This window comes from Macrobrachium nipponense, chromosome 4 (assembly GCF_015104395.2).
Source record: "Macrobrachium nipponense isolate FS-2020 chromosome 4, ASM1510439v2, whole genome shotgun sequence".
NCBI classification, from domain to species: domain Eukaryota; kingdom Metazoa; phylum Arthropoda; class Malacostraca; order Decapoda; family Palaemonidae; genus Macrobrachium; species Macrobrachium nipponense.
Genome location: NC_061100.1, coordinates 36,546,382 through 36,562,683, shown reverse-complemented (window position 1 = coordinate 36,562,683; position 16,302 = coordinate 36,546,382). Strand labels below are relative to the sequence as shown.

The 16,302-nt window shown below is 35.5% G+C and overlaps 1 protein-coding gene across 1 annotated transcript in view; it reads left to right on the top strand.

Annotated features, from left to right (window-relative positions):
• LOC135210861 (uncharacterized) overlaps positions 1-16,302 on the top strand; it is a 416,274-nt gene that overhangs the window by 325,067 nt on the left and 74,905 nt on the right. The window contains 13 exon segments of the mRNA XM_064243762.1: positions 759-895; positions 1,192-1,480; positions 1,705-1,864; positions 2,165-2,435; positions 2,675-2,822; positions 3,065-3,278; positions 6,073-6,320; positions 6,456-6,555; positions 7,107-7,318; positions 9,372-9,518; positions 10,005-10,157; positions 10,652-10,943; positions 11,129-11,404. Of these exon segments, the coding sequence (XP_064099832.1) occupies positions 759-895; positions 1,192-1,480; positions 1,705-1,864; positions 2,165-2,435; positions 2,675-2,822; positions 3,065-3,278; positions 6,073-6,320; positions 6,456-6,555; positions 7,107-7,318; positions 9,372-9,518; positions 10,005-10,157; positions 10,652-10,943; positions 11,129-11,404 (2,647 nt within the window).

The following is a 16,302-nucleotide window of genomic DNA, read 5'->3' as shown; positions in this document are numbered from 1 at the left end:
GATATCATATATATATATATATATATATAGTATATATATATGATATATATATATATATATAATATATATATATATATATATATATATATATATATATATATATATATATATAGTTATATTATATATATATATATATATATATATATATATATAGATATATATATATATATATATACTATACAACTATATATATATATATATATTTATAATATATATAACACATTTATTTATAATAGACACACACACACACACACACAGGCAGTTTCCAGTTTTTATGGGTGTGTATGTATGTGAAATTGATATACGTAATTATGTTCACCATGGGAAAGGTCTTCACGAAACCCTGGGGATCTGTGGAACACTGTTTGAGAAACACTGCAATAGACCTTAGATACTAAGGTTAATATTGATAATTTATTCAAACACTGTTTTATGGTTCAAGCATTTCTATCCATTAAGAGATTATGAAAGAATGTATTATACTCTTTATGTTGATGGGATTGTAAATGTTTATGGTAGAGGTACTATTTCTAATTGGGATATTAACACGCATCTTTAATGTATATATTACCAAAGCCAACAGTATTATTTAGATTACATTTGCTGCATAATTATTAAAGATATTGATTTTTCAAAACGATGTATAAAAGAAACATTTTAAAGGGTTCCCTTGAACTTTGATATTGTAGTAAGTAGAATTGTACTACTTTGCTGGAAAATTATATCTTTTTGTCTAATTTAATATCTTCTACTCACAGGGTACTTCTGAGAAGTTGATGTGTCAGCTTGTAGAAGTGGAAAATAATGTTGACCCAACTTATGTTGAAGATTTCTTACTTACTCACAGAACCTTTGTTGACATGTCCTTAACAGTAGCCAACAAATTATTACATTGGTAAGAGGAAGTCACATTTTTTTAGTTTTATATTGCAATGAGAAATATTGTGTCTTAGCAGTTTTGTGTATTAATTCAACTTTTCAGATAAAGTTGTAATTAAGAGGAGGGGATTGCAGTAGTTTTCATACATGTTGTATTGAAAAAATCAGTATATTTTCTTTGATTTTATATGGAGCTTTCCAATAGCATCTTTTTCCTTTTCTTTTTCATAAGGGCTATTGCATTGTTTTTTAGTTTTTGCACTTTTATAGTAATTACCCATGAAAACTTATAAAGTCTTGGTATTTTTGCAGGTTTGAGGACCCATCCTTACGTGATCGTGTGACAAGAGTCGTACTATTGTGGGTCAACAACCACTTTACAGACTTTGAGATGGACTTAGTCATGATGAACTTTTTAGAACAGTTTGAAGAAGGTTTAGAAAGAGAGAAGATGGCAGGTCAGTTGAGACTCTTAGACTTTGCTTGTGCTACAAAAGCAAGAGCAAGAGTTGTTACTCTCACAAGACCCTCTCGAGACGAGATTTTGCATTTTTCCATTCTAGGAGGTTATGAAAGAGGTCATGGAATATTTATATCGAAGGTATGCTCTAACATTTGTTATTGTGTGTGAATTTCACATTGTTGCATCCTGTGGTATATATTGTAATGAGATTTGAAAAAAAATTGCTAGTTTTTACTTTCCAAATAAATTTTCATTATGTTTATTTTATAGTTATCTTATGATAATTAGTAAAAATGAAAATGTGAACGTGATGCTGTTACCATATCAGTATTATTAGTTTTTTAGAAATGCCAATTTTTCAGGTGGAGAAAGGTAGCAAAGCTGAGGAAGTTGGTTTAAAACGAGGTGACCAGATTTTGGAAGTTAATGGACAAAGTTTTGATCATATGAATCACGCGAGAGCCTTAGAAATACTGCGGCAACCATGTCATTTATCAATTACAGTTAAGAGTAACTTGTTAGGTGAGTACAAAAGTATGTTTATTTAAAGTGCATTGACAGTGGTTTATTCTTTAGTTATAATAAATTATTCTTGGTAGAAATATGATGACAAATCCTTTTCCAATATCTCTCTGAAAGTCCTTAATTTTACTTAAAGCATAAATTAGTGCAGTGAATATTATTCAGTGCGTGTAGTTGGTATAGTAATAAAGAAACACGAAGTTTTATAATTATCGAGCTTGCCGTATGGCTGCTGCAATTATTTCATTATATTTTAAAAAGCCTCTTACTGAATGCAATTTTTCATATGTTTTTTTTCAGCTTTTAAGGAAATGCTGTCTACTCCAGATAATTCCCCTAGGCCACATGCTAGAAAGACTTCTGACGTACGAGGGCTTTCTGAAGGAAATGGACATATGTCTATTGGTAATTTTGGAGCGGCTGTCACTATGGCAAGTGACCATTCACAACAGTCACCTAGAGATAAAGGAAAAGATGACAAAAATAAGAGTTCATTCATGACCATTGGAGCATCTACAGCTAAGCAGTTTAAGAAAAAATTCATTAATCCCTTTGTGCCAAAGCAAACTCCGTAAGTATATAATTTGATGAAGACCAACGTTTCCATGTTCAACATCTTCATAATGACAATTATTTTTAGATAAAATTTTATATCAGTTAACAATAGTACATATATATTTGTGGAAGGAGTCTGTGTGTGCATCTTGTCACATGGACTTTATAAGGCTGATTTTACACCAGTTAGTTTTGAATCAGAGTTATAATTTAAATGTAATACAATACAATACTATATCATCATTTACTTTTCAGAGAGTCACATATGAACAGTGATGAAAGTGTATCATCACAGTCCAGTGTTGGTGGTGGTGGTCTGTATCATAGTCATAGTAACCCAGATTTGAGTACAGCTGGTACCTATGAAGATGTGAGGGCTGAATTCCCAGAACATGTATTGAAAGTAGGTTCAATTTTAATAATGTTAATTTAAGGTGGCTTATTTAGGGTTGTAAGAAAAAAAAAATTGTAAACATTTTTGAAATGTAGTATTTTGAAGGCTCCTCAACTCAATGAAAGACTTTCAAATAGTACTGAGTTTGCATTTTGTGTGATATTAAATACATAGTTTATCTCAGTAAAGAATAGGGCACTGATTGTATTTTACCATTATCACTTTAGTAAGTTTTTTTTTTCTTTTTAAAGGTGTACCGAGCTACAGATCACAGCTCAAGATTTCTTCCTGTACATAAGGAAACAACTGCCCGAGAAGTAGTGATGTTAGCTCTTCAAATTTTCAACATAAATGATCCTTCAGGTTCATCTAATTATGCCTTATATGAGGTCACAGTTACCGAAGAAGGGATTACAAAGCAAAAGAGATTACCAGATTCTTTACAGAATTTAGCAGAAAGAATAGGTAAGCAAACTACATAAAGCATGTTTATGTCCTACCTCTTCTTGTTAGTGTTAATTATAATTCTTTTGTGGAATTATGTTTGTTTGTGGGAATTTATCTGCGGGAGTTCCATTCTCTGCAGGGTGCCGATAAGCGAAAACCGCCTTTAACCAAAACTCTGCGATTTATTAAGCGCCAATAACCAGTTAATGATGCCTCTGTTAGGTTTTACTTTTGTTATGACTTGCCTTAAGAGAATTATCATACTAAAGTACACAAGACTCAAGAAAATTCAAACTATTTAAAGGCAAGCATAGAATTTCTCTGACTCTGGAAGACGAACAGCGAGAGTAGGACCTCCACCACGTACCCGGATGTGCACCGAAACATGTACGTGGCCATGTTCACATTCGACCCCTGAATCGGAGATGTCTCATCATATGACGAACTGAACAGGCTGAGGAGATGAAGAACTAGCCTGAGAACTCTGATGCAAGGGAAGATCAACACGGACTGGAACACGTCCACATACTTGAAGGGGAGAGACACGTCTGTGCTGGGAAGATGGTGAAACACCTCTCTCACTCTCAGAAAGAGCCACAAAGTCCCAACCGTGAGACAACTCACGTACACGGCCTTGTGAATGCACTTGTTCACAGCCGTGTAGTGAATCACATCCACGGTCACATGATAAAGACCAATGAGCACAAGAAGGTCTTGAGGGAGGAGACTGACCTCAGAGGTCAACATCACTAGGTGGAGAACGACAATATCAGGAACTATTAGGGGAAGGAGACTTAGAAAGTCCAGTTGTCTTAGGAGAAGAAGTCTGAGACGCACTTCCACAGACCCAAAGCGTCTCACGTCCTCGACCGTCATCATAACCCACACGTTCATTTGAGAAGCCCCAGAAGATACAGGAGGCCTGAGTGGAAGGCAACTTCAAACTTTTGATCGGTGCTCTGTCATCCTTACATGTACGTGCAATGGAGAAATACATCTGTGTAGTGAAGACATCGAAATACTCATCTCATACTTGGAAGAAGAAACAAAGTCCTAAATCCTCTTACATCTGTCTCTTGTACGAGTAGGAGGAGAAGGAGATGGAGTAGGGGAAGGTTCTATCCTTCTATGCTGTCTCTTTGTAGGGTGAACTGCATATCTCTCACGAAAAACGGTGTCCAGTTTATCAAACATCGCCTGAAAGAACATCTCCAAGGGAGGCGGAGCAGACGATGGAGACGTGGACGGTAATGAAGTCATGGCCTGAGGCGGAGGGAGAACAGACACCACAGTCGGTGTCATAGGGTGAGTGGAAGCTGGGAGTGACCTCACAACAGTGGGTATGGCAGCACGACCCAATGGCCTCACTGGCAGGGAGATGAGTGTCAACCCAGCAGACGGCGTTATTGACAGCCCCAGCCCACTTGAAGGCATCACACTCAACCAAAGTAGTGTAGGCCCGGAGGAGGGGGGGATTGCCATTGGGACTGGGGGAGGCTGGCGAGCAGACGAGAAATGCGCCAGCAAACCATCCAAAGAGGGTGAACCCCATAGGCCTAGGGACACCCAAACCACTGCCATTTTGTTGGACTCCAAATAAGGGAGCTGGAGGGGGAGCCTCCTCTCTTGAGGAAGTGTGATTATCTCCCACAAGAGAGGGGGCCTCATTAAACATAAAACTATCCTGTGCACCGCCCAATACTTCCAAAGACAAATCAATGGAAGAAAAGGACCGGGACATGGGAAAAAAAGATGCAGGAGGAAGACTACTGGAAGAAGGATACACTGAAATGTCTACTTGGGGTGGTAAAAAAAAACCTTCCCAAGATGAACAAGCCGACACCTTACGGTGTTTCCTCTTTATCTAGAAAGCCCCACACTGAGATATTAGACCTGGAACAACATTCCGGGCAGGGACTAGAGATAGCACAAAAATTCGCATGGCACCTACTGCAAGTCGAATAGGGATCTGTAACAAAAGAAGCCAAAAACCTGGAACATGGAAATCCCTGAACTCCCGGACACATATGCTGACGGGGCTTGGAACTCTTGGAGGCATCCATGATTAAAGTGCAAAGTCTAAAATGCAAAGAAATAATGGGCAAACAAAGCAACCGGCTTGTGAAGAAGAGTGCAATGTGGCTACTTTCCAAGGTGGTCAAAGAAAGACTGATGCGTAACAAGGTTCCAAGCCCGGTTAGTGACCAGCTTCCACCTCGTATACACGAGTTGCCAGATGCCAGAGGTTCCTTGCTTTACAAACTTTTTTTTTTTTTTTTACCATTTTCCAGCTGGCACTATTGTTAAGAACCGAAGGTTTGTTTCTTTGAAAAATACAAATTTATTAAAAATTTGTCATTTATATTTCGTGAATAGCTCTTATAAGTTTACTGTCTGATATACACAGTCTTATTACTTATTCTAATAGCTTATTCATTGCATGGTGATGTTTAATTATTTTTCATGATCACAAAAAGTTTAGCACTATCTTCAAATGATATTTTATCTTCATCAAAAGATTTATTTTAGTTGTTTCATCTAGATTCAGTAGATTTAGATAATGAATAGAGAATGTGTTGAGATATTTTTCATTTTCCTACAGTCTTTCATTTTTGTAGTCTCCTTACATAAAAATATAAATACCATGTTGCAGCTTGATGATAACGGAAATGGCCTCTGTAAATCTTAGGTAATTTTATTTGAAATGAAATTTTTGATACTATGATACTTTGTTTTAGGTTAGTTTACACAAATGATCTCTTTGTATCAGTACTACAATTTCATATACTAATTTATATTTGAACAATTTCAGGGTTAAGCAGTAGGTATTACTTGAAAAACATAACAGTCTCCCAGACCCATGTTCCTGATGACATTGTAAATGAATTAGTGAGAGAGTCAGCTGTTTGCTTTCTACAACTTAACTCTGTTGAGCTTGCTGTTCAGCTTACTTTAGAGGACTACACTATATTTCGTCAAATAGAACCAACCGAGTACATAGACTACCTCTTCAAAATCAAATCCAATTATGGAACACCTGCTCTGTCACAGTTTGCTGGCGTAAGTGTTTATTTTGTGACTTGAGGGAATATTAAAGGATTTATAATTTTTTTTTGCCTGTAATATTGAGGAAACAGTGTCATATTTATTTTGATTAGATTACAGAAAAATAAGATTAATGTTTCTTATTTGCAGCTTGTAAATCGGGAGATGTTTTGGGTGGTAACGGAGGTGTGCTCTGAGCATAATCTAGTCAAGCGTTCCAAAATCATCAAGCAATTTATAAAAGTTGCAAGTTTGTATCACTCATTTTTTGTTTTGTTTTATAGTTTTGATATTTGTGTATATTAATTGTAAGTTTAGGTTTTTTCAGTGCACTGCTTAGTCAGCATATGACTGAATCAGTGTATGGCTAAAGTAACAATCTCCTTCTTTAAACCACGTTTGTCTTAAAGATTTACTTGTATTTTTTTATACGTGACAGTTACCTATATATGATTAATTATTTATTTAAGCTGTCATGGTGACATTTTCTTGAACATAATATTCTGGTTTTAGGTTAAATAGTAATTTCATACATTCAACTTCCCTGTCAGATATATACTTAGCTATAGACTCTGTCGTCTATAGCTAAGTATATATCTGCCAGGTAAGTATGTATGAAACTTTATTGTACAATAACAATATCATTTTTAGAAAAATTATTACTTTAATTTTTTTCTTATTAATTGTTGTTGGTTAAGTCAATTGAGAGTAATTAAGGATTGATTAATTCTGTCTGATCAGCTTTGGAGTAAATATAAATTTTACAAAAAGGTATGTCTGATTATATGTTGTCTTTTTCAGGGCAATGTAAAGAGTGCAAGAATTTCAATTCAATGTTTGCCATTCTGTCTGGTTTGGGTCATGGTGCTGTATCTCGTTTAAAGCAGACTTGGGAACGTTTGCCTACCAAATATTCAAGAATGTTCCAAGACATGCAAGAATTAATGGATCCATCTAGGAATATGAGCAAATATCGTAACCTTGTTCAGAATGAGAACATACAATCTCCAATTGTAAGTAATCATTCCAATTTCATATTAGGTACTCCACTTGCCAGTCTGTGAGATAATTTTTTTTTTCTAATAAATTAGAAGTTATGCTGTAGATCATAAAAGGTGATGTCAAATTTCCAGCAGCTATTGAAATTATTAAAGAGCAAAGCAAGTGCAAAGTTAATATCAGTCGAGTTAGAGTTTGTAAGATGCATTTGTCATAAATAGTAGAGTGTATAGGAAAATTTTACATCACCTATGCTGACCAGGCATATAGCAGTAGCTCTTACATGAAAGGTGAAAATTATAGTTATGTAAAGTTCAAAAAGTTGAATAGCCAAAGGGAAGAGACTGAGGGGAAGCATGAACAGTGAAAGGCTGAAAGCAGTGCAGCTGGGGGAAAAAGATAACTTCAAATAGCCCTTAGTACCAACTAAAGTGTGGCAAGAAAGGCCCACTCTTAGGTGTTGACTCCCATGAGAAGTACATAAATAATAAAACTTCATCTGTTGGTAGTAGTTCATAATAATGATTTCTTCTACTGTGTAGCTTTTTGATAATCATTCTTATTCTTCTCACCTACATTTTTTATACAGTACATATATAGTTCATTCTATTCCTCATGTCTGCTGTTTTTGTGAAGTGCTCAGATTTCTTATGCAGCATCTCTTTTTGAATAGCTAGATTATGCCCTAAGATTGACAAAAGACTTTGTCAGTCTTTAACATTTTCATAGTCTATCCAATTGCAATTTTAAAATTTTTTTGGCAAATTAAATTACTCTTGTTTTATAAGAACCTCTTGAGCCCAGCCCAATTAGATTTAAGATTTTAGCTAAGTGGTTTGGTCCAACTTTTTCTAACCAACTAATTAGATTTTGGTTGGGTTGAAGTTATATTTGACATTTTTTCTCAGTGTCCTTCTTGTTCCTTTTATATTTATTAAAGTAAATAAGTGTGGGTGAAGCAGAAAGAAAAAGTAAGATAATAGAAATACCTGTACTACCTGACAGCTTTTATTGTTTTTAAATGCTTTGTTCTTTTGTAGAGTGTATTTAATCAGTACTTATTAATAATTACAATTAAAAAATGAAAGTGTTCAAGTAAGTTTGAGTACATGTCAAACTGGACTTTGGACAGGGTAGTTAATTCAGCAAGAGCAGTTACCTTTACCTCCATAGGTTTTAACTAAATCTTACTTGTTTTTTTACTTAGCAAATCACAGCCACAAGGGAGCTCCTCTACAGCTCCAATACATAAATCCTATGCAGATTTACTATAACTGAAGACTATAGAGCCAAAGTTCATGAAAGTTAAGAATATTAACTCAATGGAGTAAGTTCAACTCTTTAATAATATAATAGTAATAATATTTATTAGGTGGATACCCTGGGTAAGGTGAATACCTTGTTTTTCATCTTTAGCTCTGTGATAACTCCAAGATTTTTTTTATGGGGAGAGGAGGTCCAATGTCCATCTGGCAAAGTGCACTGACTGATTGGAGGCCTAGCAGTTTTTTTTTTTTTTTTTTTTTTTTTTTTTAATTTGAATTGGTTTTTCATGTTAAAAATGTGGTGTAATTTTTAAAGCTGGATACCTGTACTTTGATGAGAGATACAATAGAAAACAATAAAATGGAAAAGTAAAAATGATGACTTTCAGCAAATTTTTTTGCTGAAAGTCATCATTTTTACTTTTCCATTTTATTGTTTTCTATTGTATCTCTCATCAAAGTACAGGTATCCAGCTTTAAAAATTCATGTATGATTTTTTTCTTGCATGAGGTGGTATCTCATCATGCAGTATTAGAATTCACCTTGTATTGACACAGCTTATCAGATAGTATATAAAATAGTATGGGGTGCTGGCCTTCTGATGAGTAGCAAAATATTTTAAGTAACAAAAATAATTTCATTCAAGATATTCTCAGTTTAATAGTAAGACTATGTATATAATTTCTACCCTAAGCTAAACAGTAATTTACACTTTCAGTCAGTTTAGAGCTGTATCTGCAAAATGAATCACTTTGAATTAACTAAGATAAATTAACCAAGATTTATTTTTTGTATTTCCAGATTCCATTTTATCCTGTTGTTGCAAGAGACTTGACATTTACACATGAGGGTAATGATGACAAAGTGGATGGACTCATTAACTTTGAGAAGCTACGCATGATATCTCGTTACATTAGGGACTTGCAAAATATGTGTTCAGCACCTTATGTAAGTTGTTTTTAATTTAATGAATGAACATTCAGTTATACTCTTAAGGGAAGATTTGTTTGTTGAGGATTCTGCCTTTTAACTTTAGAATCCATTGCCCTCTGTAAATTATTTGCCTTTATGTTCATTGAGTATAGCTTTCATAGTGTAAGTACATGTAGTTGAGTGATAATTTAAACTTAAAAAACACTTTTTTGTTTTTATTCGTCTTTATTTTAGTTTGTTTCATTTTCTTCCATTATGTTGAAACTATATTCAGTTTACTTAAAAATACTTTATGCTTGTTTGGTTAGTTAACATTTTACTACCTATATATTCATTTGGATGTAAAATGACATCCATTTATATATATTTTTTAGCCTTTATTTAGCTCTTAGTAAGGTTCAAGGTAAGTGATTCATAGAAATTAGAGGAACAGGCTCCTGCCTATGCATGAAAGTACAGTAAAATTTATTTCAGTTATTTACCTATGTGTTATTCCTTTAGGATTTATTTAGCATTCAGGATGCTGGAGGACAACCACCAAGTTCTGCTCTTATTTCACTTAACCAGATGGCAGCTGGTGGTCATCAAATAGCAACAGTCAAGAGGCGTAAGAAGTCCACTGCTGCACCAGACAAAAAGAAGATGTATGAAGAGGTAAGTGAAATAGAACTGGGAGTCCTCTTAAAAATTTTATTTTCAGCTGTCATACAATATGTTGAATTTTTGCTAGTGAAGGTTTCACTTTTTAATGGTAATAATTGAATGTTTTATCAACAGAAGCATTCTTAATGTAAACTGTAGGTTTTTTTGTATTTATAAGAAGTCAATTTCATTGCAATAATACTATTGGGAGGAAGCAGGTCTTAAAATATACTTTTTTTTTTCTTTTTTTGCCGTGATATGTTTACAGTGATTTATCACTTTACCTCTGAAAGCACATTGTTATTCTGTGTGGAGTTTTTGTTCAGTTTGGGGAGAATTAGAATGTTATTTCTGCACCCCTTTGGAATTTATTTTTATTTTTCTGGAAATTATGGTATCATCAAGAAGAGGGTTAATTTTCTGGGTTATTGGAAAAATAGGTCTTAAGTATTTATGCAGCCTTAAATAGGAAATGTTGAAATTCAGAAATCAATTTGGTCCCCCAGGCTCAAATGGTACGGCGAGTGAAAGCTTATCTGTCACGGTTACAAGTAGTCACTGATGAAGAACAGTTGCGCAATATGTCTTTAGAGTGTGAAGGAGGACCAGAAGGACACAAAACTGGTGGCAGTATGGGCAGTCAGCAAAATAACAATAACAATAATAGTGGCTCAAGTAGTGCTCCACCTACAAACCAAGCCCCTAGAAGGAGGCCACATTCTCCTACACCATCAACAACGTCTTCAACATCTTCCACATCACAAACATCAGACGGAAAAAAGCAAACAACTAAGTTTGGTAAAACACACATATTCTTCATATGTATTATGCAATAAATATACTATTTTAATGATCTTGCTTAGCTTTGTGCTTTATTTATAACTTATTTTTTTATTTATTAAACAGATGCCTAACACACTATGGCTATTCAGTTGCTGATTGTTTTTAGCTTACTGTCTCTGAGCACATTCCTCACATTGCAGGAGCCACATCTCCCCAGTCCATAAGCAAGATGAAGGCCCTGGCCGAGCCCAAGACGAAGCCTCACCATGGCCCACGCTCCAACAATTCCCATCATCATTCCTTATCTCCCTCTCCTTCCCCTGGTCCTCCTCGTAAAGGAGGAGCCCTGACCAACCATAACCCTCGTTCTAACCATGAGCGCTCTCATTCCGACACCCATGCAGTTCCTGTGGACCTTAGTGCTGAGTCCTCCTCTGTGACCTCCCTGTCCAAACTCCATAAATCCCACACCTCAGGTATGCTGCTGCTAGAACATGCACCTTCTCCCCTTGGCGCCAGTTCTTTACCAGTTACTAATAATATTCTTTCACCCATTTCTAGTGCTTCCCATATATCCTCTGCACCTTTCAAGCTGTCTTTTGTGCATGCTGCTGCTTGTTCCTCTTTGATCTCCTCTGTCAGGAAGCTTTCTACATCAGGAAATAATAGATCAAGTGCAAAGCCTATTTCTAGGTGTAGTGGTTCTACTTCTTGCAATACCAGTAAACAACAGAGATTGAAGCCTCTTCAGAAAGAAATTGCAAGTCGTATTAGTTCTTCACACTTTAGCACTAGTTTTGATGGAGGGTGTACTGCTCCACCAGGTTCAGTTCCAGTTCGATCACAGAACTCTACCTTTGTTATTCATAAAAAATCGAGACCAAAATTAAAATTAGCCAAAAATCATGGTGAATTTTCACAGAGTTTGCCAACACCTGCAACAAGTCCATGTCGGAGTTCTTCTATAGGAAAGGGTTATGACTTTGGCACAGAACAGAGGTATAACTGTGAGAAGGAAAATAAGGAATTCCAGACATCAACTCCATTGCATGAAAAGCCATGTAATTTTCCAGTTGGCAGTCCATCATTTGGTAGAGGCAAAGAATTTGACATTTCTAGTAAATATGAGAGTACTACATCCTTTGGGAATTATCCAGTAGAGGATATGAAGAAAGGTAATATAAATGATGGCAAATGTTCAGACTTTACATTGCACAAATTTGTTCATAATTCCAAGTACCTATTGAGTCCCTTCCCAAGACAAAGAATGACAAGTGTTAATGGAATTTCTTTAATTCACAAAATATTCAGAAGTAAAAGTGAGGATGCTATTGATGCAGAGGATAAGATATTATCCCCTAAGATTCCTCGAGGGCTGAAAAAAAAAATGCCTGATGAAGTTTTTACCTCATCTTTATTTAGCCCCTCTATCTTCAGGAGGAGCCGCAGTGAAGATTTTTTGAACAAAGTGTTGGACAATTCTAATATTAAGAAGTATGTGGTTCAGGAGAAATGCGTGAATAATTCAGTAATACCAAACAGTAGCAAAGTTAAACGCCCAAGAATTACTAAGCCATTAAGGACATTCCTTGCATCTGACTCAGATGGAAGTACAGCTTTCAAGATGAGAGTTAGGAGAAGTAGAAATCACTATTTTTCAAAGGAGGAAGAAGGGAATCTGCCTTCACAATTTTTTCTAGAGAAAAAAGATCCAGGTTCTGAAGAATCAGAAGAAATAACTGAACAAAAATACCCTACTTTGCCAAGGAACTTCAGTGACAAAGAAACACATTTCCCTGCATCTGTAGGAAAGGTGAAAAGACGGTCAAGGAGAAATGAGCCATTGCGGGTGTATCACGTTTCAGAGCCTGTTACTGTTGATGGCAATTTGACTTGTGGTAACAAAGTAGATCTTATGAATATCACAAATGAATTAGAGGTAACACAGGCAAACTCTTGTGTAAAAAATATTAACTCTGGAGTTAGAGTTGATGCCGTTCCAAATCCAAAATGTTTGAGTGATAAACCACCATGGTTTGAAAAGTATCAGAAAACAAGGAAGCTTCCAGTCACACTAGAGAAGAGCGATGGAAGACATATTACAAATCAGCTCTGCAGCTCCTTTGGCTCTTCACAATTTAATAGTCCTTCTGATGAATTAGTACAAGATGTATTTGTTAATAATTTACCCACAAACTACATTCAGGAGTCTGTTAAATTTTTGTCTTTATACAATGGCAAGCCAGATGTTCGAAGAAGGGTTGCAGAGAAATTGCGATTGGTGATAAGGGAACTAGAAGAGGAAATGCTCAAAACCAGTCCCTCGGGATCTTGTTGTGATGTACATGAAGGAACTAGAAATTTTCTTTTAAGCCAAGATCCAGTTGTGAAAATAAATATGCCGGTTTCCAGGCCCTCTAATCTTCCATTTCATAGACATGGCCTTTTAAGAAGAAACAGTGCCCCAATGCTTTCTCCTATTGAAGAAGCAAAAGTTATTCCAGCATCTCCTGATTTAGAATCAAAAAGTATTGCTCATACTGGAGGTAGAAGTATGCTACGTCGGAACAGTGCTCCTTCATCTTCCCCTCAAAAGAAGAATCCAAGTATCTTGAAAAGTAATAGTATTGAGAAGAGTGCATGCTTAGCTTATCCTGCAAAACTTTCTTTGGAAGTTCCTCTGTACACTGAAATTGGGAACTGTTTGAAGGGCAAGCTTATGCTCAGTCATTGTGAAGACTTGGAAGGTTCCCAGAGTCAACCTTTAGAAGATTCCAGCACAATGCACACACCAAGCCTTGTCCATCCAGCTCCAACAACTTATTGTGATCAGTATGGGGTTGAATGTGATATTGATTATGTTTGAGATGTTTTACCAGTAACATCAGGGATCAAGTGCATCCTATAAAAAATATTTTAGCTTAGTTTTATGCAAGCCCTGTTGTACTGATATGCATGTGAAAATATTTTGATCGGTTGTTAGTGTTGTGAGCTTAATTACCCACCCTTTTAAAATCCTTGTTTGATCTTCCTGCTTTTTTTCTCTGTCTTCGATTATTCTCTTGTCTCAGATCCCTTGAGAAGGACTACTGTGATCGCATGACTTCATATATAACTTTAACCCACTGGTAAATAATATCTGCTGCTGTTTGTGTCACTCACTTTTTCTAGTGTCCTTAGTTTAATTCTAGCGGAGTGTATGTTATGATTTGCAGATAATAAGTAATTCTAGCAGTGTATTTTATGATTTCCAGGTAATAAGCATTTAGTATTTAATTTTAGGTGTTATTAAAGAATTCATTTTATATCTTATTAGATTATGTTCATTTTTTTATTTGCCAGACTTTCAGATCCAAGACCAAATTATGTACAATCATGTTATTAAAATCGTCATGTACCATTTGCATGAATAGCCTTGATGTTGTGTTATGCCCTCACTAGTGTAGAATTAAAGGAAGTGCAGATGGTAACTACAGAATTTTTGGATGTTGCAAGTATTTTCCTTTCAAAAGTATTACTGTCTTACAAAAGAAATTTTTTTTACTTTTTTCTTTTTTCAATGGGTTTTCATAATTATTGAGAGATTTTTGTTTGTTATTTTCAATTTTTTCTTGGATTTTGTTACATTTTATAATATAACTCTGGAGAAGTACTACTACTGAAAGAAGCCATTGTTTACATGTTTTAAATGGACATGAGTTACTAAATTGAGACAGGAACTAGTGGATGAAAAGTGACAGTAGTTGAAAATTTTTTTACAATTTTTACAAATAGAACAACCACAGAAATGATTTTGTCTTACTTTTTTATGCATTTTTATTTTTCGAGGTAGTTTGTTTACTTAGTTTGTTAGAGACTGAACCAAATAGACAATCTTCACTCAGATTTTCCCTTTGTGGGTTTAGTAAAGTGAGTTGTTGTGCACTTTATATCTGGTCCAGGTCTTATCCAAGCTTTTTCTCCATGAGATTTTAGCATTCATACTGGTCTTCGTCTGGCTACTTGCTCATCTTATTAATTGAGCCTTATCTCTTCTAACTACATGACCAAACTTTTTCAGCCCTTAAAATTGCTGTTTCAGCAAATTCCTCATTTTTAATATACTTCCAACATGTTGAGACACAAGTCTGCTTTTGCAGTAATTTCCATTCAGTCACATGCATTTTCTTTGTTTTCCTCATGCCTCTCTCTCTCTCTCTCTCTCTCTCTCTCTCTCTCTCTCTCTCTCTCTCTCTCTCTCTCTCTCTCTCTCTCTCTCTCTCTCTCCACTTAGAATAGAACAGGTCTTATAAATGCGCAGTAATTTTTGCTCCGATTAAATATGGGTTAGCGCTGTTTACTTTCCATCCCTTTCCACTTCTTCCAGCCTGTTGTCACTTATTGTTATATTTTTACTGTTTTTTTCTCTCCTCTTTGATCAACAGCTTCACATTCCACTTTGATATAAGGCAGCACATGTTCTTTCCCTTTCAAGGCTCATCCTATCATTGCACCATGATCCGCCATTTGTTCTTAACAATTTAGGCCATTTTGCAATCTAGAACATTTCTTGTGACATCTTGTTACAGTAGACATACTATTTTCAGTTACACCTGTCTCAGAGCATCCACACGGCCACTTCATCCCTTGCTTCCATTCCAGTTTCCATAAGCTAGATTTTATTTTCATTGATTTTCAAGTCTCTTCTCTTTTTCACACCAAGAACAGTAAAGCTTGATGGACTCAGTTTATTTACTTCTGTTCCATAATCATACCATTTGCATCTAAGCTCCTCCTATAACATGATATTGTTAGGAAAAATACAAATTATTGTAGAATTTGTCATTTTTTTTAGGCCTTTCTTTAATTTTGCTCCTCACACCAGGTCATATGCATATAGCAGCTTCCAAAGGCTTTCCTTTCTGCAATATTTTGTACAGTACTCGAGAAGATATTGCGCTGCTTAGCATCAAGCGGCCTAATATCTTGTCAAATTTTGAAGGAACGGAAGAGTTATGAAAAAATTTTGTCAGTCCATTAGGCTGTTTACATGCAGAGAAAGTGGTGGAGCTTAGACACTGACAAGGAGAGAGCGCACAGTCACTTGTTTGGAGGTTTAATAAATGGTTGTATATATTTTTTGGTTAGCGCTGCCACCGCAATTTTTCCCTACTACATATCACTTTATTGCCACCGTGACCTTAATATGGGCCAAAACGGTGATTAAAGTCAACAGATACTAGCAGAGGTATGTGCATTGAAGCAATCTCGCCTTAAAAAAAAGCAGATATCAGCTCAGTTGGGTGTGAGGAAACTTTCAGTTCGACGCTGGGTTGCCAGATTTAAGGAAGGTGGCAACCATGAGATTCTGTCTCAAAAAAAGCGCGCTGATTGA